This window comes from Trachypithecus francoisi, unplaced genomic scaffold, assembly GCF_009764315.1.
Source record: "Trachypithecus francoisi isolate TF-2019V2 unplaced genomic scaffold, Tfra_2.0 Lachesis_group11, whole genome shotgun sequence".
Classification (NCBI taxonomy): domain Eukaryota; kingdom Metazoa; phylum Chordata; class Mammalia; order Primates; family Cercopithecidae; genus Trachypithecus; species Trachypithecus francoisi.
In genome coordinates this window covers 111,978,879-112,001,785 of record NW_022681456.1, presented here as the reverse complement: position 1 = coordinate 112,001,785, position 22,907 = coordinate 111,978,879, and the positions used below count along the sequence as shown (strand labels likewise).

Here is a 22,907-nt window from a genome sequence, read left to right as displayed (position 1 = left end):
ATATTGGATGGCATTAACATATTAAAAATATGTACTGAAGTACTTACAGATTAAATATCATACCTAGAATCTGCTTTAAATGGTTTAGGGAGCGAGGGTTTTAGGGCTTAGATGAAGCAAGATTGGCAAACTGAGTAATTATTGAAATGAATATACAGGTTTATTATTTGCTCTAATTCTTTTGTTTAAAACTTTCAAAAGAAAGAAAAGATTAATTGTAAGAAAATGTTAGTTGTTAAACATAGGTGGTGGCATCTTTTATAACAAAAAAAGAAGAAAAATTAATTGTATTCTATAGTGACAAATTTTTAAATACCAATCTATTTTCATCAGCCCTCAAGATGAAACACGGATCACAAATCATAAACCAGAAGACCATCCTGAAGAAAATACAAAGAACAATGTTGACGAACAGGAAGAAACTGTTATTTCTTACGAATCAACTCCTGAGGTTTCTAGAGGAAATCAAACAATGGCAGGTAGATAGTATACATTTCATAATTTTCTACCTGGTGCTTCCTCTGAACTTCTAAATTTATTTTCCATGGGGAGATTCTAAGAAGGGAATCACTTAAGTACCTTGACTATAGATTAGTCAACATTTGCCTCCCCAAGTATACCTTCAGGAGGGATATGGTCCCTGCCAGAGTCTACCCTGGCAGAGGGATCAACACATTGGTTTTGGTTTTGCTTTTTCCTTTCAATTTTAACATATAGAGTAAACTTTTTCTAATAAAATCTTTCAGCTGGGCGTGGTGGCTCACGCCTATAATCCAGCACTTTGGGAGGCCGAGGCAGGTGGATCACAAGGTCAGGAGTTCAAGACCAGCCTGGCCAAAATGGTGAAACCCCATCTCTACTAAAAATACAAAAAATTAGCCGGGCAGGCACCTCCAATACCAGCTACTCAGGAGACTGAGGCAGAGAATTGCTTGAACGCAGGAGCGGAGGTTGCAGTGAGCCAAGATCGCGCCCCTGCACTCCACCCTGGGTGACAAGAGCGAAACTCTGTCTCTAAATAAATAAATAAGGTAGTGTGCACAGGAGGTCTCACTGTTAAAAAAAAATTGTCACTGGCCAGTTTTGGTTATTATGCAGCAGGTCTGGATCAAAGTGGTATGATAGTATTAAAACCACAGCATTTAAATCATCTGTAGTATATAGCTGCATAAAACTAGAAAAGTTGCAACAGAAAATTAACCTCAAAGCAAAAAAAAAAAAAAAAAAAAAATTTTTTTTTTTTTTTTTTTTGGTGGTGGTTGTTGTTGTTGTTGTTGTTGGAGACAAAGTCTTGCTCTCTTGCCCAGGCTAAAGTACAGAGGTGAGATCTCAGCTCATTGCAGCTTCTGGCTCCTGGGTTCAAGCACTTCTCCTGCCCCGACCTCCTGAGTAGCTAGGAATACAGGCACGAGCTACCATGTCTGACTAATTTTTGTATTTTTTTGTTTTTTTTGTTTTGTTTTGAGGCGGAGTCTCGCTCTGTTGCCCAGGCTGGAGTGCGGTGGCCGGATCTCGGCTCACTGCAAGCTCCGCCTCCCGGGTTTACGCCATTCTCCTGCCTCAGCCTCTGGAGTAGCTGGGACTACAGGCGCCAGCCACCTTGCCCGGCTAGTTTTTTTTGTATTTTTTAGTAGAGAAGGGGTTTCACCGTGTTAGCCAGGATGGTCTCAATCTCCTGACCTCGTGATCCGCCCGCCTCGGCCTCCCAAAATGCTGGGATTACAGGCTTGAGCCACCGCGCCCGGCCCTAATTTTTGTATTTTTACTAGAGTCGGGGTTTCAGCATGTTGGCCAGGCTGGTCTGGAACTCCTGACCTCAAATGGTCCGCCAGCCTCAGCCTCCCAAAGTGGTGGGATTACAGACGTGAGCCACCACAACCAGCCAAAAGAAAAAAAAAATAGTCTTCAGGAAACATTTTATACTGAATAATTAGACTGCAGATTAGAAAATAACAGGCTGGGCGGACGGGCGCGGTGGCTCATGCCTGTAATGCCAGCACTTTGGGAGGCCGAGGCGGGCAGATCACAAGGTCAGGAATCGAGATCATCCTGGTTAACAAGATGAAACCCCATCTCTACTAAAAATACAAAAAATTAGCCGGGCAGGCACCTCCAATACCAGCTACTCAGGAGACTGAGGCAGAGAATTGCTTGAACGCAGGAGCGGAGGTTGCAGTGAGCCAAGATCGCGCCCCTGCACTCCACCCTGGGTGACAAGAGCGAAACTCTGTCTCTAAATAAATAAATAAGGTAGTGTGCACAGGAGGTCTCACTGTTAAAAAAAAATTGTCACTGGCCAGTTTTGGTTATTATGCAGCAGGTCTGGATCAAAGTGGTATGATAGTATTAAAACCACAGCATTTAAATCATCTGTAGTATATAGCTGCATAAAACTAGAAAAGTTGCAACAGAAAATTAACCTCAAAGCAAAAAAAAAAAAAAAAAAAATTTTTTTTTTTTTTTGGTGGTGGTTGTTGTTGTTGTTGTTGTTGGAGACAAAGTCTTGCTCTCTTGCCCAGGCTAAAGTACAGAGGTGAGATCTCAGCTCATTGCAGCTTCTGGCTCCTGGGTTCAAGCACTTCTCCTGCCCCGACCTCCTGAGTAGCTAGGAATACAGGCACGAGCTACCATGTCTGACTAATTTTTGTATTTTTTTGTTTTTTTTGTTTTGTTTTGAGGCGGAGTCTCGCTCTGTTGCCCAGGCTGGAGTGCGGTGGCCGGATCTCGGCTCACTGCAAGCTCCGCCTCCCGGGTTTACGCCATTCTCCTGCCTCAGCCTCTGGAGTAGCTGGGACTACAGGCGCCAGCCACCTTGCCGGCTAGTTTTTTTTGTATTTTTTAGTAGAGAAGGGGTTTCACCGTGTTAGCCAGGATGGTCTCAATCTCCTGACCTCGTGATCCGCCCGCCTCGGCCTCCCAAAATGCTGGGATTACAGGCTTGAGCCACCGCGCCCGGCCCTAATTTTTGTATTTTTACTAGAGTCGGGGTTTCAGCATGTTGGCCAGGCTGGTCTGGAACTCCTGACCTCAAATGGTCCGCCAGCCTCAGCCTCCCAAAGTGGTGGGATTACAGACGTGAGCCACCACAACCAGCCAAAAGAAAAAAAAAATAGTCTTCAGGAAACATTTTATACTGAATAATTAGACTGCAGATTAGAAAATAACAGGCTGGGCGGACGGGCGCGGTGGCTCATGCCTGTAATGCCAGCACTTTGGGAGGCCGAGGCGGGCAGATCACAAGGTCAGGAGATCGAGATCATCCTGGTTAACAGATGAAACCCCATCTCTACTAAAAATACAAGAAATTAGCCAGGCGTGGTGGCAGGCACCTGTAGTCCCAGCTACTTGGGAGGCTGAGGCAGCAGAATGGCCTGAACCCAAGAGGCAGAGCTTGCATTGAGCCGAGATCTTGCCACTGCACTCCAGCCTGGGCGACAATGCAAGACTCTGTATATTTAAAAAAAAAAAAAAAAGAAGAAAATAACAGGCTGGGCACATAATCCCAACACTTTGGGAGACCGAGATGGGAGGATCGCATGATGCCAGGAGTTCGAGACCAGCCTGGACAACATAGACCACATCTCGATTAATAAAAATTTGTTTTTACTTATTTAAAAAGAAAAAAATCACAGTAGAACCAAATGCATCTATTACTTCTCAAAACATGTTCTCATTTTTGTGGGATTACAGCATCAGGATTTACTTCTCCAAATGTGTCTTAAAGATTTTTATCTTCTCCCATTTTCTTTGTGTGTTTTAGTGAAAAGTCTGTCCCCATCTCCTGAGTCCTCGGCATCGCCAGTTCCGTCCACTCAGCCGCAGCTCACAGAAGGATCACATTTCATGTGTGTGTAGTCCCAGAAGAAGTACGTCATTTCCCTTTGCATTTGTGCTTTAGAGTTTTTCACTTGTATTTTATGACTCATCTGTTGGTTTAGTGAATCAAAACTGGGATTAGTTCTGGACTGTGCATAGGGATAGTTGGCAGAACAAGTAGGCTGTATCTTGGAACCAGGGTCAGTAACAGATTGCTAACATTGGCTCTTCCGATGATTTGCTGTGTGACAGCATTTTCTTTGTCTCTTATTTCATCATCCAGAAAAACAACAAAATTTGGAGGGTATGGCCTGTGCCAAGACTTGCAGTGTTGTGCAGCTGTGCTTCTACTTAATGTTCCTTTCCATAGCCTGACCTGAGAATTCTGTTTAAGTCATTACGCGTTGACTGTGTAATGCTTTTTACAGTTAGTGTAACGTGTCTGCCCACTGGGAATTTGCTAATTATCGTCAATGACAATGAAATGTTTATGATACAGCCAACTTGATAGAATATTAAAATCTTTAATGTCTATCTGATATTATTTCTAAGTAATTGCATTCTATTAAGTCACGGAGGTAGTTACTAAAACCGTGGATGGTATCAGGGAGAAGGAATCCTTTCTTGAACAGTGTTCCTTAGAGCACAGATTTATAATTGAGAATAATTTCCTAAATTCTTACTTTTAAACTTTCTAGACAGTTGCTAATTTTAACCTATAATTTAGTACTTATAGAATACTCTAAATGTTTTTTAACTTTTTATAAAAGCTCTGGTATAGAGTAAGAATGTTAGGCCTCTTTCTGCATTTTCTTTCTCACAGCATCTACCATATCTAGTAAAGTTTGGTGCTTTAGGATTACCACCAATTTCTGCTGAACAATTATAAGCAGCAAAAACATATAGAGACATTATAAGCATTAGTACTAACATCTTTTATTTTTTTTTTTATTTTCTTTGTTTTTTTTTATGTTATTTCTTTTTTCAGAGATGTCACCCATGCTGGAGTATAGTGGCATAATCACAGCTCACTGCAGCCTTGACGTCCTGGGCTCAAGCAGTCCTTCTGCCTCAGCTTTACAAGTAGCTGGGATCACAAGTGCACACCACCACACCTGGCTAATATTTTGATTTTCTTGTAGAGATGGTCTTACTAAGTTGCCCATGCTGGTCTCAAGCTCCTGAACTCAAGCTAACCTGCCACTGCGCCTAGCCTCTTTGATTTTTACATTCTGAAAATATTTCTTTTATTTCCCTTTTTTTTTTTTTTTTGAGACAGGGTCTTACTCTGTCACCCGGGCTGGAGTGCAGTGGCACAAGATCATGGCTCAGTGGCTCACTGCAGGCTGACCTCCCAGGCTCAAGCAGTCCTCCCACCTCAGCCCCCTGAGTAGCTGGGACTACAGTTGTGTGCCACCATGCCAGGCTAATTTTTTTGTAGAGATGGAGTTTTCAGCATATTGCCCAGGCTGGTCTCAAACTCCTGAGCTCAAGTGATCTGTCTGCCTTAGCCTCCCAAAGTGCTGAGATTACAGGTGTGAGCCACCACACCCAGCCTTTTTTCTTTCTTTTCAAGTATGTTTTAAATTTCACTAGTTTTGGGTACAAGTGGTTTGGGGTTACATGAAAGAATTGTACAGTGGTGAAGTCTGAGATTTTAGTGCACCCATTACTCGAGTAGTGTATGTTGTAGCCAATATGTATTTTTTTATCCTTCTGTGACCTTCCACCCTCTCCCTTGTGAGTCTCCAGAGTCCCTTATACCACACTGTATGCCTTCGCATACCCATAGCATAGCTCCAACTTACAAGTGAAAACATATGATATTTGGTTTTCCTTTCCTGAGTTACTTTACTTCGAATAATGGCCTCCAGCTCCATCCAAGTTGCTGCAAAATACATGATTGTATTCCTTTTTATTACTGAGTAGCATTCCATGGTGTATATAAACCACATTTTCTTTATCCACTCCTTGGTTGATGGACACTTAGGTTGGTTGCATACCCTTGGAGTTGCAAATTCTGCTGCTATAAACATGCATGTATCTTTTTCGTGTAATAACTCATTTTCTTTTGGGTTAGTGGGATTGCTAGATCAAATCGTAGATCTACTTTTTGTTCTTTAAGGAATCTCCACACTGTTTTCCATAGTGGTTGTACTAGTTTACATCTCTACCGGCAGTGTAAAAGTGTTTCCTTCTCACCACATCCATACCAACGTCTGTTGTTTTTTGACTTTTAAATTGTGGCCATTCTTTTTTTTTTTTTTGAGATGGAGTCTCGCTCTGTCACCAGGCCGGAGTGCAGTGGCACAGTCTTGGCTCACTTCAACCTCCGCCTCCCAGGTTCAAGCAGTTCTCCTGCCTCAGCCTCCCGAGTAACTGGGACTACAGGCACATGCCACCACGTCCAGCTAATTTTTGTATTTTTAGTAGAGATGGGGTTTCACCATGTTGGCCAGTATGGTCTCCATCTCTTTACCTCGTGATCCAGCCACCTCAGCCTCCCAAAGTGCTGACATGACCCACTGCATCTGGCCAATTATGGCATTCTTGCAGGAATAAGGAGGCATCTCGTTGTGTATCTTCTTTTGAGAAATGCCTATTCGTGTCATTTGCCCACTTTTTAATGGGATTATTTGGTTTTTTTCCTTGCTGATTTGTTTTGAGTTCCTTCCAGATTCTGGATATTAGTCCTTTGTTGGATTTATAGTTTGCAAATATTTCCTCCCATCCTGTTTTCTCGAATCTACTTCCTTTCACACCTTTTTGTAGCAACTATAATCTGTGCCCTTTTTTTAAGCCCAAAGTTTTTTGTTGTCTTTTCATATTTGTAACTCCTATTGGAGACTATGTCTACCTGGAACCTCAAAGAGGCTGTTGTCTGTTATCGGTTGGTGTCTGCGCAGGATTCAAGCGCTTGCTGGAGAGTTACAAATACCCTAATTGTTATAGTATTACCTGTGTTTTGCCTCCGTCACTTGTGTGTAAGCCTTTTTGGTTTTGTTTTGTTTTGTTTTTTCCTTTCTTTAGAGCAGGTCTCACCCTGTTGCCCAGGCTGGAATGCAATGGTGAGATCTCGGAGCCTTGTCTTCCTGGGCTTAAGTGAGCCTCCCATGACAGCCTCCCAAGTAGCTGGGACTGCAGGCATGTGCGACCAAGCCTGGATGATCTTTTGTATTTTTTGTAGAGTAGGGGTTTCGCCATGTTGCCCAGGCTGGTCTCAAACTCCTGAGCTCGAGCGCGCTGCCTGCCTCGGTTTCCCAAAGCACTGAGATTACAAGATTGAGCCACCACACCTGGCTGTGCTTAAACTTTTCTTTTTTTTTTTTTTTTTTTTTTTGAGGCGGAGTCTCGCTCTGTCGCCCGGACTGGAGTGCAGTGGCCGGATCTCAGCTCACTGCAAGCTCCGTCTCCCAGGTTTACGCCATTCTCCTGCCTCAGCCTCCTGAGTAGCTGGGACTACAGGTGCCCGCCACCTCGCCCGGCTAGTTTTTTTTGTATTTTTAGTAGAGACGGGGTTTCACCGTGTTAGCCAGGATGGTCTCGATCTCCTGACCTCGTGATCCGCCCGTCTCAGCCTCCCAAAGTGCTGGGATTACAGGCTTGAGCCACCGCGCCTGGCCTAAACTTTTCATTTAATACGTTTAGAAGTGACTGTTGAGGCCAGGCGTAGTAATGCCAGCACTTTGGGAGGCGAAGGCTGGTGGATCACTTGAGGTCAGGAGTTCAAGACCAGCCTGGCCAAAATGGTAAAACCCCATCTCTACTTAAAAATACAAAAATTAGCTGGGCATGGTGTTGGGCACCTGTAATCCCAGCTACCTGGGAGGCTGAGACAGGAGAAGAATCGCTTGAACCTGGGAGGCAGAGGTTGCAATGAGCCAAGATCACACCACTGCACTCCAGTCTGGGTGACAGAACAAGACTTTGTCTCAAAAAAAAAAAAAAAATCTGGGCATGGTGGCTCACACCTGTAATCCCACACTTTGGGAGGCTGAGGCAGGCAGATCACCTGAGGTCAAGAGTTCAAGACCAGCGTGACCAACATGGAGAAACCCAGTCTCTACTAAAAATACAAAATTAGCTGGGCGTGGTGGCACATGCCTGTAATCCCAGCTACTTGGGAGGCTGAGGCAGGAGAATCGCTTGAACCCGGAGGCAGAGGTTGCAGTGAGCCGAGGTCATGCCATCGCACTCCAGCCTGGGCAACAAGAACAAAACTCTGTCTCAAAAAAGGAAAAAAAAAAAAGTGACGGTTGCTACTGGTGACATAATAACACAAAACATAGGAAAAATAAACATTGGACTCATTTGATTCATTAAGAGCCATTCACATAATATTTTGATTCAATAAACAGATTATGACTATACACATATCCTTCCAATAATAAAGAATATTCTGAGTTAAAACTCAAGTATATTTCCAGGTTCCTTAAATTGTTACAGGATTTTATTTTGTTTTCCTCTTATTCCAAGAGCAGTGGCATACTGTAATGAGGGATAATTATTGTCAGATATTTTCTAGTCTCATGGTATGCAGCCACCACAAACAACTAAAGGGCATGAAAACTTGTATTTATTATTTTATATCTTCCTATTATGCATATGCCATCTTTCTGAACTGGCGGTTTTGGCAGGATTTAGGAAACCTTTACATATGACACTACTATGTAGGCAGCTCAATATATTATTACATATTTTAGTGGAGTTATGCAGATGTTTGCTCATTTTGTTGATCTTTTGGATTCAGCTACAAGTTTGGAATTTTTTTTTTTTTTTTTTTTTTTTTTTTGCAGTTGCAAGATTTAATAGAGTGAAAACAGAGCTCCCATAAAATGGGAGGGGACCCAAAGGGGGTTGCCGTTGCCGGCGGTACATTTTTTATTCTGTATTGCTATTTATAATTGCATTATGTTGGCCAGGCGCAGTGGCTCACATCTGTAATCCCAACACTTTGGGAGGCCGAGGCGGGCGGAACACAAGGTCAGGAAATCGAGACCATTGTGGCCAACATGGTGAAATTCCATCTCTACTAAAAATATAAAAATTAGCTGGGTGTGGTGGCGTGCACCTGTAGTCTCAGCTACTCTAGAGACTGAGGCAGGAAATCATTTGAACCCGAGAGGTGGAAGTTGCAGTGAGCCAAGATGGCGCCACTGCACTCCAGCCTGGCGACAGAGTGAGACTCCATCTCAAAAATAAGAAGAAGGCCAGGCGCAGTGGCTAACGCCTGTAATCCTAGCACTTTGGGAGGCTGAAGCGGGCGGATTACCTGAGTTCAAGAGTTTGAGACTAGCCTGGGCAACACAGTGAAACCCCATCTCTACTAAAACCCAAAAAATTAGCTGGGTGTGGCGACATGCGCCTGTAGTCCCAGCTACTCAGGAGGCTGAGGCAAGAGAATTGCTGGAACCCGGGAGGCAGAGGTTGCAGTGAGCCGAGATTGCACCACTGCACTCCACCCTGGGCAACAGAGTGAGACTCTGTCTCCAAAATAATAATAATAATAATAATAATGAGGAGGAGGAAGAAAAAGAATTGCATTACATTATGTTTCCTTGTGGGGCCGGGTATAGTGGCTCATGCCTTTAATCCTAGCACTTCGGGAGGCCAAGGCAGGCAGATCACTTGAGGCCAGGAGTTCGAGACCAGCCTGCCCAACATGGTGAAACCCCATCTCTACTAAAAATACAAAAATTAGCCAGGCATGGTGATAGATGCCTGTAATCCCAGCTAGTTGGGAGACTGAGGCAGGAGAATCACTTGAACCCAGGAAGGAGGCAGAGGTTGCAGAGAGCCAGGATCGCACCACTGCACCCCAGCCTAGGCAACAGAGTGAGACCCTGTCTCAAAAAAAAAAAAAAAAAAATTGTATTATGTTTCTTTGCTTTGTGAATTAAGCTATGGAAATGAAGAAAAAATCCTTTGGTTGTATTGTGTTTTAGGATTTTCATGGCCATGCTTGTCAGTTCTGTTGTTATAGAATGTCACCCTTAGTTACTTTGGGAAATGGTAATTAATTAACATTGCAGGTGTCAAAGTAATTTCCTCTCTCTTATTTTTCAGCTATACTGACTTCTGTTGAAACCATTCAAAGCTAAAGACATGGACCTTCAGCAGTGTAAGAAGATATTGTACAGTATATTTTAAATCTATGAAATTCATAGTTCTGATGCTTTTGGTCACAGAGCATCATTTTATCACTTCTGGAAAATGTTTATTCCAAAACAGCTTTAATGGCCCATATGTACACTCCGTAATCTCAAGGTTATTATTCTGACACCAGCTTGCTGCTATGATTTCAGAGCACATAAGTAAAGGTGCTTTTTAATGTGCAGTCTATTGCCAGAGCTTACTTAGTTGCTGATTTCCAGATTTCGATGTTTCTGAAGTCTAGGTGAATTTATATATATATATTTTTTTTGCTTTTCATTTTCTTAAGTTAGTTATTATTTCCAATGAAGCTTGTTTTCTTTTTCTTTTTTTTTTCTTTTCTTCCCATTTTGGCTACTGCAGTGCTTTTGTTTCACACTTGATTTGTAAAAATTTTATATATATATATATTTAAAATGTGCCATTTTATTGCTAAGTGAAGTATGTCCTGTTTTCTGCTCTAATTCTTTCTCGGTCCGATTGCAATGTCAGCAGTTACTGCCACACTCCTGTCAGCTTAAACACAAATGTTACCGCTTATCTTTTCTAAAAAAAAAAAAAGTGTAGGTATTTTGAAGTACTGGGCTTATATTTCATTGGAATACATGTGTACAGCAATAAGCAGGTTTTCAAATCCAGTACTTAGTTTGTGTACAAATGTAATTATGTTCATTGTGTATATATTATACAATGAGCACATGTAATGTATTAAAGGCTACTTACTATTGTTTAAATGCAAATGTTCATATCTCATTTCTTTTTTATCATGTTAAATAAATGTTGATGTTCTTAAATCAGTTGTGTTAGAATTTTTGTTCTTTCCATCCAAAATTGAAAGTCTTAACACTCGGCCGGGCGCGGTGGCTCAAGCCTGTAATCCCAGCACTTTGGGAGGCCGAGACGGGCGGATCACGAGGTCAGGAGATCGAGACCATCCTGGCTAACACTGTGAAACCCCGTCTCTACTGAAAAAATACAAAAAACTAGCCGGGCGAGGTGGCGGGCGCCTGTAGTCCCAGCTACTCGGGAGGCTGAGGCAGGAGAATGGCGTGAACCCGGGAGGCGGAGCTTGCAGTGAGCTGAGATCCGGCCACTGCACTCCAGCCCTGGCGACAGAGCGAGACTCCGTCTCAAAAAAAAAAAAAAAAAGAAAGAAAGTCTTAACACTCAAGAGAGTTCTAGAAGAAAAGGTACTCTGTTAATCTGATAATCCTAGACAACATCCTAAAAGACCCTTGTCGGTCCAGCCCTCCCATTTCAAAGTTGAGGACCTTGAGGCTCAAAGAGACCAATTGACTTGGCCACAATTTAATGACAGAATTTTGACCAGACTATAGTTTTTTCTGACTTTTTCTCTAAGTACATTACATTAGCTCATTACCACTAGAGGAGTTTAGTTTTGTGAAGTCTTTTACCATGTTTCTATTTGCTTCCATGTTTCAGAAAGTAAAAGTAAGACTATTTTGAGCATCAGTTGTCCTGCTCTGCTTAGGGATTGGACTTTGAGAGAGGTGTGTAAGGCAGCTATTTGTCTGACATGGGTAGCTAGAAACCGTTTCATCATAAGTAGGACCCTCAGAGATCATTTTCTCTTACAATATGTTCTTTGCAGATGTTCACGCTCTTCAGAATCAATTACATTTTCTTCCCTCTGTAACCTTTTGTTCATGCTATATATTGTTCCCAGAGTACACGGAAATCTGATGCTTTTGGATTCCTGCATAAAATGGCTGAAACTAAATTGGCATTAGTCAGTCTTTTTTTCCTCCCCATCCTATGTTAAAGAGGATTTAGATTTAATTCCAAATGCAAATGTATAAAAATTCTTCTCCAAACACAATGAAATGAAAAGAGATACAATGTATATTGGGAGATGAAAGAAAACAGAAGTTAAAATGGACCCCTCTCTGTGTCCAAGTACATATGTGTAGTATGTTTACACATATGTACTACCTTTCTCTAAAGATGTCACACAAAAGTCTTCTCAAAAGAAATAGTCACCAAATTATTATTTCCCTTTAGTCATGATACAATGATTGTTTCAGATCTTTTGTCATTGTGTTGGGGAACAATTGCTTTTGTTTGGGTTTTGTTTTTTTTTTGAGATGGAGTCTTGCTCTGTCATGCAGGCTGGAGTGTAGTAGCGTGTGATCTCAGCTCACTGCAACCTCCGCCTCCTGGGTTCAATCAATTCTGTTGCTTCAGCCTCGCGAGTAGCTGGGATTACAGGCTCATTTTGGGGGTTTTTTGGGGGATTTTTTGAGACGGAGTCTCGCTCTGTCGCCAGGCTGGAGTGCAGTGGCCTGATCTCGCCTCACTGCAACCGCCTCCTAGGTTCAAGGGATTCTCCTGCCTCAGCCTCCCAAGTAGCCTGGACTACAGGCACACAGCACCACACCCAACTGATTTTTGAATTTTTTGTTTTGTTTTGTTTTTTTTGAGGCGGAGTCTTGCTCTGTCACCCAGGCTGGAGTGCAGTGGCACAATCTCCGCTCGCTGCAAGCTCCACCTCCCGGGTTCACGCCATTCTCCTGCCTCAGCCTCCTGGGTAGCTTGGACTACAGGCTCCTGCCACCATGCCCGGCTAATTTTTTGTATTCTTTAGTAGAAACGGGGTTTCACCATGTTAGCCAGGATGGTCTCGATCTCCTGACGTTGTGATCAGCCTGCCTTGGCCTCCCAAAGTGCTGGGATTACAGGCATGAACTACCGCGCCCAGCCGATTTTTGTATTTTTAGTAGAGATGGGGTTTCACCATGTTGGCCAGGATGGTCTCGATCTCTTGACCTCGCCATCCGCCCACCTCAGCCTCTCAAAGTGCTGGGATTACAGGCGTACACCACCAAGCCTGGCCTAATTTTTGTATTTTTAATAGAGATGGGGTTTCACCATGTTAGCCAGGCTGGTCTCAAATTCCTGACCTCGTGATCCACCCACCTTGGCCTCCCAAAGTGCTGGGATTACAGGCGTGAGCCACCGCTCTCAGCCTTGTTTGGGTTTTTGTGGGAAGGGAGTGTATGTGTGTGTGTCTCTCTCTTTGGTTTTATTAAGCACAACATTTTTTAACTGTTCCAAGAAGGAGAAATATTCCTTACTGGGATCCCTAGAAGCCTAGGAAATATGGAGAAAGCAGCATGAACTAGTTGTGATTCTTGTCAACATTTCAGAAAGCCAGATGAAAACCGTTTATTCACAAACAGTAAGTCCATCGGGCGTAGTGGCTCATGCCTGTAATTCCAGCACTCTGGGAGCCTGAGGCGGGTGGATCACCTGAGGTCAGGAATTCGAGACCAGCCTGGCCAACATGGTGAAATCCTGTCTCTACTAAAAATACAAAAATTAGCTGGGCGTGGTGGTGTGTGCCTGTAATCCCAGCTGCTTGGGAGGCTGAGGCAGGAGAATCGCTTGAACCTGAGGTTGTGGTGAGACAAGATCACATCACCACACTCCAGCTTGGGTGACACAATGAAACTCTGTCTCAGACAAAACACACAAACAGTAAGTCAGCATAGATGCTTATTATATGCTGTAACAAAAGGGAATACTAGTTCTTCAAAAATTTCAATTATATCAGTACCTTCCGTCTTACTTAGAGTTCGCCTTGTCTAACTCCCCCTTACTGGAGTGGTGCACACACAGCCCGGGAAGTGTGGAGACTAATGGTAAGGAGGGCAGACAGGTTGGCAGGGCCTTTACTTCTGGTTGGGGAATCAGCATGAGGGAGCTACTTCCCAGAGGCTTGGAAGCTTGCTCTGAAGTTCTTAGTGCTCAGCGTCCTGTTGGGTTGATGGCTTTGCAAGTCCCTCATACCCACCTACCCCCAGTTTATAGAAAGATGACAGTCATACTGCTATGGTGATAAATGAAACATAGGCCAGACGCAGTGGCTCAAGCCTGTAATCCCAGCACTTTGGAAGGCCGAGACAGGCAGATCACGAGGTCAGGAGATCGAGGCCATCCTGGCTAACACGGTAAAACCCCGTCTCTACTAAAAAATACAAAAAAAAAAAAAACTATCTGGGCGAGGTGGCAGGCACCTGTAGTCCCAGCTACTCTGGAGGCTGAGGCAGGAGAATGGCATAAACCCGGGAGGCAGAGCTTGCAGTGAGCCGAGATTGTGCCACTGCACTCCAGCCTGGGCGACAGAGCAAGACTCCGACTCAAAAAAAAAAAAAAAAAGAAACATAACTTTTTTTGCTGGCATACCCTCAAAATTGTTTTTAAAAACTCAACTGGGTGCAGTGTCTCACACCTGTAATCCCAGCACTTTGGGAGGCTCGGATGGGAGGATCGCTTGAGGCCAGGAGTTCAAGACCAGCCTGACTGACGTAGTGAGACCTAGTCTCTACAAAAATAAAAATAGGCCGGGCGCGGTGGCTCAAGCCTGTAATCCCAGCACTTTGGGAGGCCGAGACGGGCGGATCACGAGGTCAGGAGATCGAGACCACCCTGGCTAACATGGTGAAACCCCGTCTCTACTAAAAATACAAAAAACTAGCCGGGTGAGTTGGCGGGCGCCTGTGGTCCCAGCTACTCGGGAGGCTGAGGCAGGAGAATGGCGTGAACTCGGGAGGCGGAGCTTGCAGTGAGCTGAGATCCGGCCACTGCACTCCAGCCTGGGCGACAGAGCAAGACTCCGTCTCAAAAAAATAAAAATAAAATAAAATAAAAATAATTAGCTGGGTACGGGTGGTGCATGCCTGTAGTACTAGCTACTCAGGAGGCCAAAGCAGGAGAATCACTCGATCCTAGGAGATGGAACACTGCAGTGAGCTGTGACTGTACCACTGTACTCCAGCCTGGGTGACACAGCAAGACCCTGTCTCTAGAAAAAGCAAAAAATAAAAACCAACTCTGTACCTCCTTGTACATTTTCAAGTTGACATCTACAACTTTTCATAAATTCAAATAGAAGAAAAGGGCCAAGCGTGGTGGCTCATGCCTGTAAACCCAACACTTTGGGAGGCCAAGGTGGGCAGATCACTTGAGGTCAGGAGTTTGAGACCAGCCTGGCCAACATAATGAAACCCTGTCTGTACTAAAACTGTAAAATTTGGCCAGGCATGGTTGTGAATGCCTGTAATCCCAGCTACTCCGGAGACTGCAGCAGGAGAATTGCTTGAATCCGGGAGGCAGAGGTGGCAGTGAGCCAGGATATCACTGTACTCCAGCCTGGGCAATAGAACAAAACTCAGCCTCAAAAAAACACAACAACAACAACAACAACAAAACCTAAAAGATGCAAGTTCTGACCTACTGTCAATACTGTTTTTGTTTGTTTGTTTGTTTGTTTGTTTGTTTTTGAGATGAGGTTTTACTCTATCGCCCGGGCTGGAGTGCAATGGCAAAATCCTGGCTTACTGCAACCTTTGCCTCCAGGGTTCAAGTGACTCTCCTACCTCAGCCTCCCAAGTAGCTGGGATTACAGGTGCCTGCCCACCGTGCCTGGCTAATTTTTGTATTTTTAGTAGAGACGGGGTTTCATTGCGTCAGCCAGGCTGTTCTTGAACTCCTGACCTCAAGTAATCTGCCCGCCTCAGCCTCCCAAAGTGCTGAAATTACAGGCATCAGCCACCGTGCCTGGCCCAATACTGACTTTTTAAATAAATTGTTACATCGGTCTTTATTTTATTTTATTTTATTTGAGACAGAGTTTCACTGTTGTTGCCCAGGCTGGAGTGTAATGGTACAGTCTCAACTCACTGCAACCTCTGCCTCCCAGGTTTAAGTGATTCTCCTGCCTCAGCATCCTGAGTAGCTGAGAGTACAGGCACCCACCACCACTCCTGGCTAATTTTTTTGTATTGTTAGTAGAGACAGGGTCTCACCATGTTGGCCAGGCTGGTCTGGAACTCCTGACCTCAGGTGATTTGCCCACCTCAGCCTCCCAAACTGCTGGGATTACAGGCGTGAGCCACCACACCTGGCCCTATACCTTTTTTAATAGGGGTTTTACATCATTCCTTTTTCTTCTTGAACTTTTATTTTTACTTTATTTCTCTTGTCACAATAAATTATGATATGTTAAATTTAATGACTTTAGTTATTTCTAATTCCATGCATCCATTTCTGTGAAATCTTATTACTTGGACATTACAGTCATTCACTTCTCGCCATACTGGAAGATTTTACACCCTGAGGTAAGTATGATTCAGAGAAGTAAGTTTTTCATGTATAAAGAAGAGCTCATGTGGCGCTGGACACAGTGGTTTACGCTGGTAATCCCAGCACTTTGGGAGTCTGAGACAGGTGGATCACCTGAGGTCAGGAGTTCGAGGCCAACCTGAATAACATGGTAAAACCCCACCTCTACTAAAAGTACAAAATTAGCCAGGCGTGGTGACACATGCCTGTAATCCCAGCTACTTGGGAGGCTGAGGCAGGAGAATGGCTTGAACCTGGGAGGTGGAGGTTGCAGTGAGTCAAGATCGTGCCATTGTACTTCAGCCTAAGCAACAAGAATGAAACTCCATCTCAAAAAAAAAAAAAAAAAAAAGCTCATGTTGAAAGTGCACAGGACCTTGGCCAGGCGCGGTGGCTCAAGCCTGTAATCCCAGCACTTTGGGAGGCCGAGACGGGCGGATCATGAGGTCAGGAGATCGAGACCATCCTGGCTAACATGTTGAAACCCCGTCTCTACTAAAAAATACAAAAAACTAGCCGGGAGAGGTGGCGGGCACCTGTAGTCCCAGCTACTTGGGAGGCTGAGGCAGGAGAATGGCGTAAACTGGGAGGCGGAGCTTGCAGTGAGCTGAGATCCGGCCACTGCACTCCAGCCTGGGCGACAGAGGGAGACTCCGTCTCAAAAAAAAAAAGAAAGAAAGAAAGTGCACAGGACCCCTGGAGCCTTGGGGTGAGAATCAGAGAGAAGGTAAGATACTGAGTTCAAGAAAATTATGAAAATTTTTCTTGCTCACAAACCCTTGAGATGTTTCTGTGTACTGATTTGAAGAAAGCGGTCCCAGACTATTTGTAAGTTTGTTGATTTGTGCATACTTCTCACTTTACGCATAAAAAGGTTTTGTTTTGTTTTGTTTTTTGAGATGCTTTGCTCTGTCACCCAGGCTGGAGTGCAGTGGCACAATATTCGCTCACTGCAACCTCTGCCTCCTAGGCCCAAGCGATCCTCTTACCTCAGCCTTCCGAGTGGCCGGGACTACAGGCACACGCCACCACACCCAGCTAATTTTCGTACTTCTTGTAGAGATGGGTTTCACCATGTTGCCCAGTCCGGTCTCAAACTCCTGGGCTCAAGCGAGCTTCTCACTTCAGCCTCCCAAAGTGCTGGGATTACAGGCATGAGCCACTGTGCCTGGCCCAAAACAGTTTTACATAGATTTAGCATATGGCAAAGAAACTCACTTTTGGGCAACTGTATGAATGTGTAAGGAATAAACTGATTCACTTAATGCAGGAACAAATAATTTTTTTGTTATGCTAAAGTAATTTGGAAGGAGTTTTCCCAGAACTGTTTCTGAAAAATGGATTAAATCCTTCATGGATAGGTTGAAAATAAATCTTTGAAGTGTATGGTTGGTATGTTAAAAGCAGAAACTTTAAATTTTTTATTTAATTTTAAAATTATTTACAGTGAAAAGTCAACCTAAAACATAAAGTAAAAGGCTGGGTGAAAGGCATGGAGAAAATACGGCAGGATTATTTTATGTAATTCAAGTCTGAGACAACACATTTAAGTACAGGAGAGAGAACCCCCAACTACGTCCTGGGGCTCAGTGACTCACCAGCTTACTGGAAAGTCCCTCAAGTCCTCTATTAACTAGATTCAGAAAAGCCTACCCAATCTCTGAGTGAAGGCTCACTCATTACAGCCCTTCCCTCGAAGGACCTTCATCTTCATTCTTCCGGTGTGGGAAACAGTATAGGCGATTCTTCTAGCTTGGCAGGAGGAACCCTCCACCAACTCTGTTGCCAGGAAGCCCGAGTTCCTGCAGAACACCCTTGTTGCTGTCATGGGGCCTCATTGTGTAGTGGGGAGGAGAACAGAGGCTGGTGCTAGGCTACCTGAATTGGAACTGAGCTCTGCCACTTTTACGGTGTGTCCTCAGGCCAAGGTATTCATCCTCCCTAAGCCTAAGTTTTTCCACAAATTTGGTCTATGTCTTAGTTTGTTTTCTGTTGCTTATAACAGAACACCTAAAACGGTATCTTATAAAGAAAAGGAATGTATTTCTTACAGTTCTGGAGGCTGAGAAGTCCAAGGTCCAGAGGCTGTGTCTGGCGAGGGCTTTGTTGCTGCTGGGTACACTACAGAGTCCCAAGGAGGCTCAGGACATCACACACAACGAGAGGCAGAGCGTGTCACCATGCTGGCACGCTAGCTCAGGCCTGTCTTCCATTTACAAAGCTGACAGTTCTCCAGTGATAACCCATTCATTCATCAACCCACGAATAAATGCATCCCTGGCCTCATGATCCAGTCATCTCTCTCAAAGGCCCCTGCCACATTGAGAATTTGAGAATGGACTAATACTCAGACCATAACAGCCTACTAAGAGTTATTGCAATATATGGTTGTAAAGATTAAATATGTTAACACATCAGGTGTAAAATAGTACCTAGCAGCACATAAATACTTGCTACGATTAGCTGTTATTCACTAAGGCTAACCTCATCTAACTGTAATTGTTTCTAAGTTTACCAGGGCACTGTTATTAATCCATCTTAGTTAACCAGCATTTTAAAACTGGGTCACAGGCCAGGAGCGGTGGCTCACGCCTATAATCCCAGCTTTGGGAAGCCGAGGAGGGGAGATCACCTGAGGTTGGGAGTGCAAGACCAGCCTGACCAACATGACAAAACCCCATCTCTACTAAAAATACAAAATTAGCTGGGCGCGGTGGCTCATGCCTGTAATCCCAGCACTTTGGGAGGCCGAGGCGGGTGGATCACGAGGTCAGGAGATCGAGACTATCCTGGCTAACATGGTGAAACCCCATCTCTACTAAAACTACAAAAAATTCGCCAGGCATGGTGGCGGGCGCCTGTAGTCCCAGCTACTTGGGAGGCTGAGGCAGGAGAATGGCATGAACCCGGGAGGCGGAGCTTGCAGTGAGCCGAGATCGCGGCACTCCAGCCTGGGCGGCAGAGCGAGACTCTGTCTCAAAAAAAAAAAAAAAAAATTAGCTAGGCATGGTGGCGGGCACCTGTAATCCCAGCTACTCAGGAGTCTGAGGCAGGAGAATTGCTTGAACCCAGGAGGCAGAGGTTGTGGTGAGCCGAGGTCATGCCATTGCACTCCAACCTGGGCAACAAGAGCAAAACTCCATCTCAAAAACCAAACCAACAAACAAAAACTGGTCACAATTTAAAATGCATCAGACTCACCAGAGGGGCCTGTTAAAACTTTGCTATTGCTGGGCCTTATCCCTAAAATACCTTATTCAGTCATTCTGGAGGGAGATCCAAGAATTTGCCTTCTAATAAGTTCCCAGGTAATACTAATGCTGATAGTCCAACATCACTTTGAGAATTGGCATGTAGTAAGTCTCTGTGTTATTTATCTGGATTTTTGTTTTATTTGTGGGGATAAATTCAGGAGTGTTTATTTACAAAGTTATGCACAGAGTATAGAAGGACTGAAGATTGATAATCCAAGAGCTGTTTTCACTCCTAGGCCCAGAGGGAAGAGGGGAGGAGTAACTGGAATCCACAGGAAACAATCATTTGAGAGAAGCCCTTATGCTCTTTTCAAGAGACACAGCCAGGCTCGGTGTGAGCCATCCCTACAAGGATTGAGCCAAGAGAATAAATATTCTGATGGCATGCTTCCTTATCACAATTTCTTACTGGGTCTCCCACTGGCTGAACCCAGTAGGATTCACAGGTCACAGGAGTTCTGTTGGGTTTTGCCAGGAACTCCTGGGGGATCTCCAAGACCTTTTCAGGAAATCCCATGAAGTCACAACTATTTTCATAGTAATGGTAAGATGTTATTTGCCTCTTTTACTCATTCTCTCGATAGTGAACAGTGGAGTTTCCGAAAGGCTGCATGGCCTGTGATATCTTCAGCAGACTGAATGCAGAAGCAGACATGAATATCTGTCTTCTATTAACCCAGATACTAAACAAAGTTATAAAAGTGGAAAACAGTGCCTGTCCTCTCAGTTTTGTTTTGGAACATAGAGTTTTTATTATTATTATTATTATTATTAAAAAGTATGTTATTTATATCAAGGTATAGCAGGTTTATTGTTATTTTAGATAAATGAGTAAATATTTTAAACATTTCTCAGTTTTCACTTCCACTGCAGTGAATACACATAGATGTAACCTACACAAACAAGCGATCTAGGATCCTCAATAGTTGCTAAGCATGTGAGAATCCTGAGACCCCAAAAGTTTGAGAACCACCCATATAGTCCATACAGCTTGGCCTCCTGTGACAGGGCACAGCTGAAAAATGTGAGATCTGGAGGTGCAAATAATAGAAGATATCAGCTCATCCCAGCCTGGGCAACATACAGAGACTCTGTCTCTACAACATAAATAATAAGAAAAACAACCTAGCCAGGCATGGTGGTGAACGCCTGTGGTCCCACTTACTTGGGAGGCTGAGGTAGGAGGATTGCTTGGGCCTGGGAGGTCAAGGCTGCAGTGAGCCATGATAGCATCACTGCACTCCAGCCTGAGTGACAAAGTGAGACCCTGTATCAAAAAACAAAGACAAAAAAATAATAATATATTAGCCCATCTTCCCAAGGAAGATGCCACTGGCTGCTGCCGCTTCCAAATCAGCAGTAGTCTGCGTGTGTGCACGTGCGTGTGTGCGTGTGTGCGTATGCGTGCGTGTGTGCGTGTGTGCGTGCGTGCGTGTGTGCATGTGTGTGTGTGTATGTGTGATGGAGTTTTGCTCTTGTCTCCCAGACTGGAGTGCAATAGCATGATCCCGGCTCACTGCAACCTCTGCCTCCCGGTTTCAAGCGATTCTCCTACCTCATCCTCCCGAGTAGCTGGGATTACAGGCGCCCGACACCATGCCCGGCTAATTTTTGTATTTTTAGTAGAGATGGGGTTTCACCACTTTGGCCAGGCTGGTCTCAAATTTCTGACCTCAGGTGATCTGCCCGCCTCAGCCTCCCAAAGTGCTGGGATTACAGGCATGAGCCACCGCGCCCCGCGGTAGTCCGCTTCTTGAAGTGAAAACCCCAGTGTCTAAGAATGCCAGCCTGAGCCTGTAGATTCCCCCTGGGCCCTGCAGGCTGAGAATCACTCACGGAAAATGATTTGGAAAAGCAGAGACTATACATGCAAAGGTCTAGACAGCCAGAGTCTCCCTAGACTCTGTTCTCTTTTTTCTGTGTCAGCTTCAGCACATACTTTTGGTCCTGCCTCTGTCCCCAGGTATAACAGACTTAGACTCTAGCCCTTATATCCCGTCAAAACTTATTTTTATTAGCCCTGGTGATTTCAAAAACATGAGTTAAAAATGGATCGGCCGGCCGGGCGCGGTGGCTCAAGCCTGTAATCCCAGCACTTTGGGAGGCCGAGACGGGCGGATCACGAGGTCAGGAGATCGAGACCATCCTGGCGAACACTGTGAAACCCCGTCTCTACTAAAAAATACAAAAAACTAGCCGGGCGAGGTGGCGGACGTCTGTAGTCCCAGCTACTCGGGAGGCTGAGGCAGGAGAATGGCGTGAACCCGGGAGGCGGAGCTTGCAGTGAGCTGAGATCCGGCCACTGCACTCCAGCCCCGGCGACAGAGCAAGACTCCGTCTCAAAAAAAAAAAAAAAAAAGGATCGGCCGGGCGCAGTGGCTCACGCCTGTAATCCCAGCACTTTGGGAGGCCAAGGCAGGCGGATCACAAGGTCAGCAGATCGAGACCATCCTGGCTAACGCGGTGAAACCCCGTCTCTACTAAAAAATACAAAAAATTAGCCGGGCGTGGCGGCGGGCGCCTGTAGTCCCAGCTACTTGGGAGGCTGAGGTAGGAGGATTGCTTGGGCCTGGGAGGTCAAGGCTGCAGTGAGCCATGATAGCATCACTGCACTCCAGCCTGAGTGACAAAGTGAGACCCTGTATCAAAAAACAAAGACAAAAAAATAATAATATATTAGCCCATCTTCCCAAGGAAGATGCCACTGGCTGCTGCCGCTTCCAATCAGCAGTAGTCTACGTGTGTGCACGTGCGTGTGTGCGTGTGTGCGTATGCGTGCGTGTGTGCGTGTGTGCGTGCGTGCGTGTGTGCATGTGTGTGTGTGTATGTGTGATGGAGTTTTGCTCTTGTCTCCCAGACTGGAGTGCAATAGCATGATCCCGGCTCACTGCAACCTCTGCCTCCCGGTTTCAAGCGATTCTCCTACCTCATCCTCCCGAGTAGCTGGGATTACAGGCGCCCGACACCATGCCCAGCTAATTTTTGTATTTTTAGTAGAGATGGGGTTTCACCACTTTGGCCAGGCTGGTCTCAAATTACTGACCTCAGGTGATCTGCCCGCCTCAGCCTCCCAAAGTGCTGGGATTACAGGCATGAGCCACCGCGCCCCGCGGTAGTCCGCTTCTTGAAGTGAAAACCCCAGTGTCTAAGAATGCCAGCCTGAGCCTGTAGATTCCCCCTGGGCCCTGCAGGCTGAGAATCACTCACGGAAAATGATTTGGAAAAGCAGAGACTATACATGCAAAGGTCTAGACAGCCAGAGTCTCCCTAGACTCTGTTCTCTTTTTTCTGTGTCAGCTTCAGCACATACTTTTGGTCCTGCCTCTGTCCCCAGGTATAACAGACTTAGACTCTAGCCCTTATATCCCGTCAAAACTTATTTTTATTAGCCCTGGTGATTTCAAAAACATGAGTTAAAAATGGATCGGCCGGCCGGGCGCGGTGGCTCAAGCCTGTAATCCCAGCACTTTGGGAGGCCGAGACGGGCGGATCACGAGGTCAGGAGATCGAGACCATCCTGGCGAACACTGTGAAACCCCG

At 44.9% G+C, this 22,907-nt stretch overlaps 1 protein-coding gene across 7 annotated transcripts in view; it reads left to right on the top strand.

Moving 5' to 3' along the window:
• The window catches only part of PLEKHA5 (pleckstrin homology domain containing A5), a 260,555-nt gene extending 249,792 nt beyond the window's left edge, over positions 1 to 10,763 (top strand). For all 7 annotated transcript variants that reach the window (XM_033222732.1, XM_033222724.1, XM_033222723.1 and 4 more), the window contains 3 exons: positions 334 to 479; positions 3,761 to 3,866; positions 9,883 to 10,763. In XM_033222732.1, the coding sequence (XP_033078623.1) occupies positions 334 to 479; positions 3,761 to 3,855 (241 nt within the window). In that variant the 3' untranslated portion in view covers positions 3,856 to 3,866; positions 9,883 to 10,763. The remainder of the gene's footprint in view (positions 1 to 333; positions 480 to 3,760; positions 3,867 to 9,882) is intronic.
• Positions 10,764 to 22,907: the final 12,144 nt, after the last annotated feature.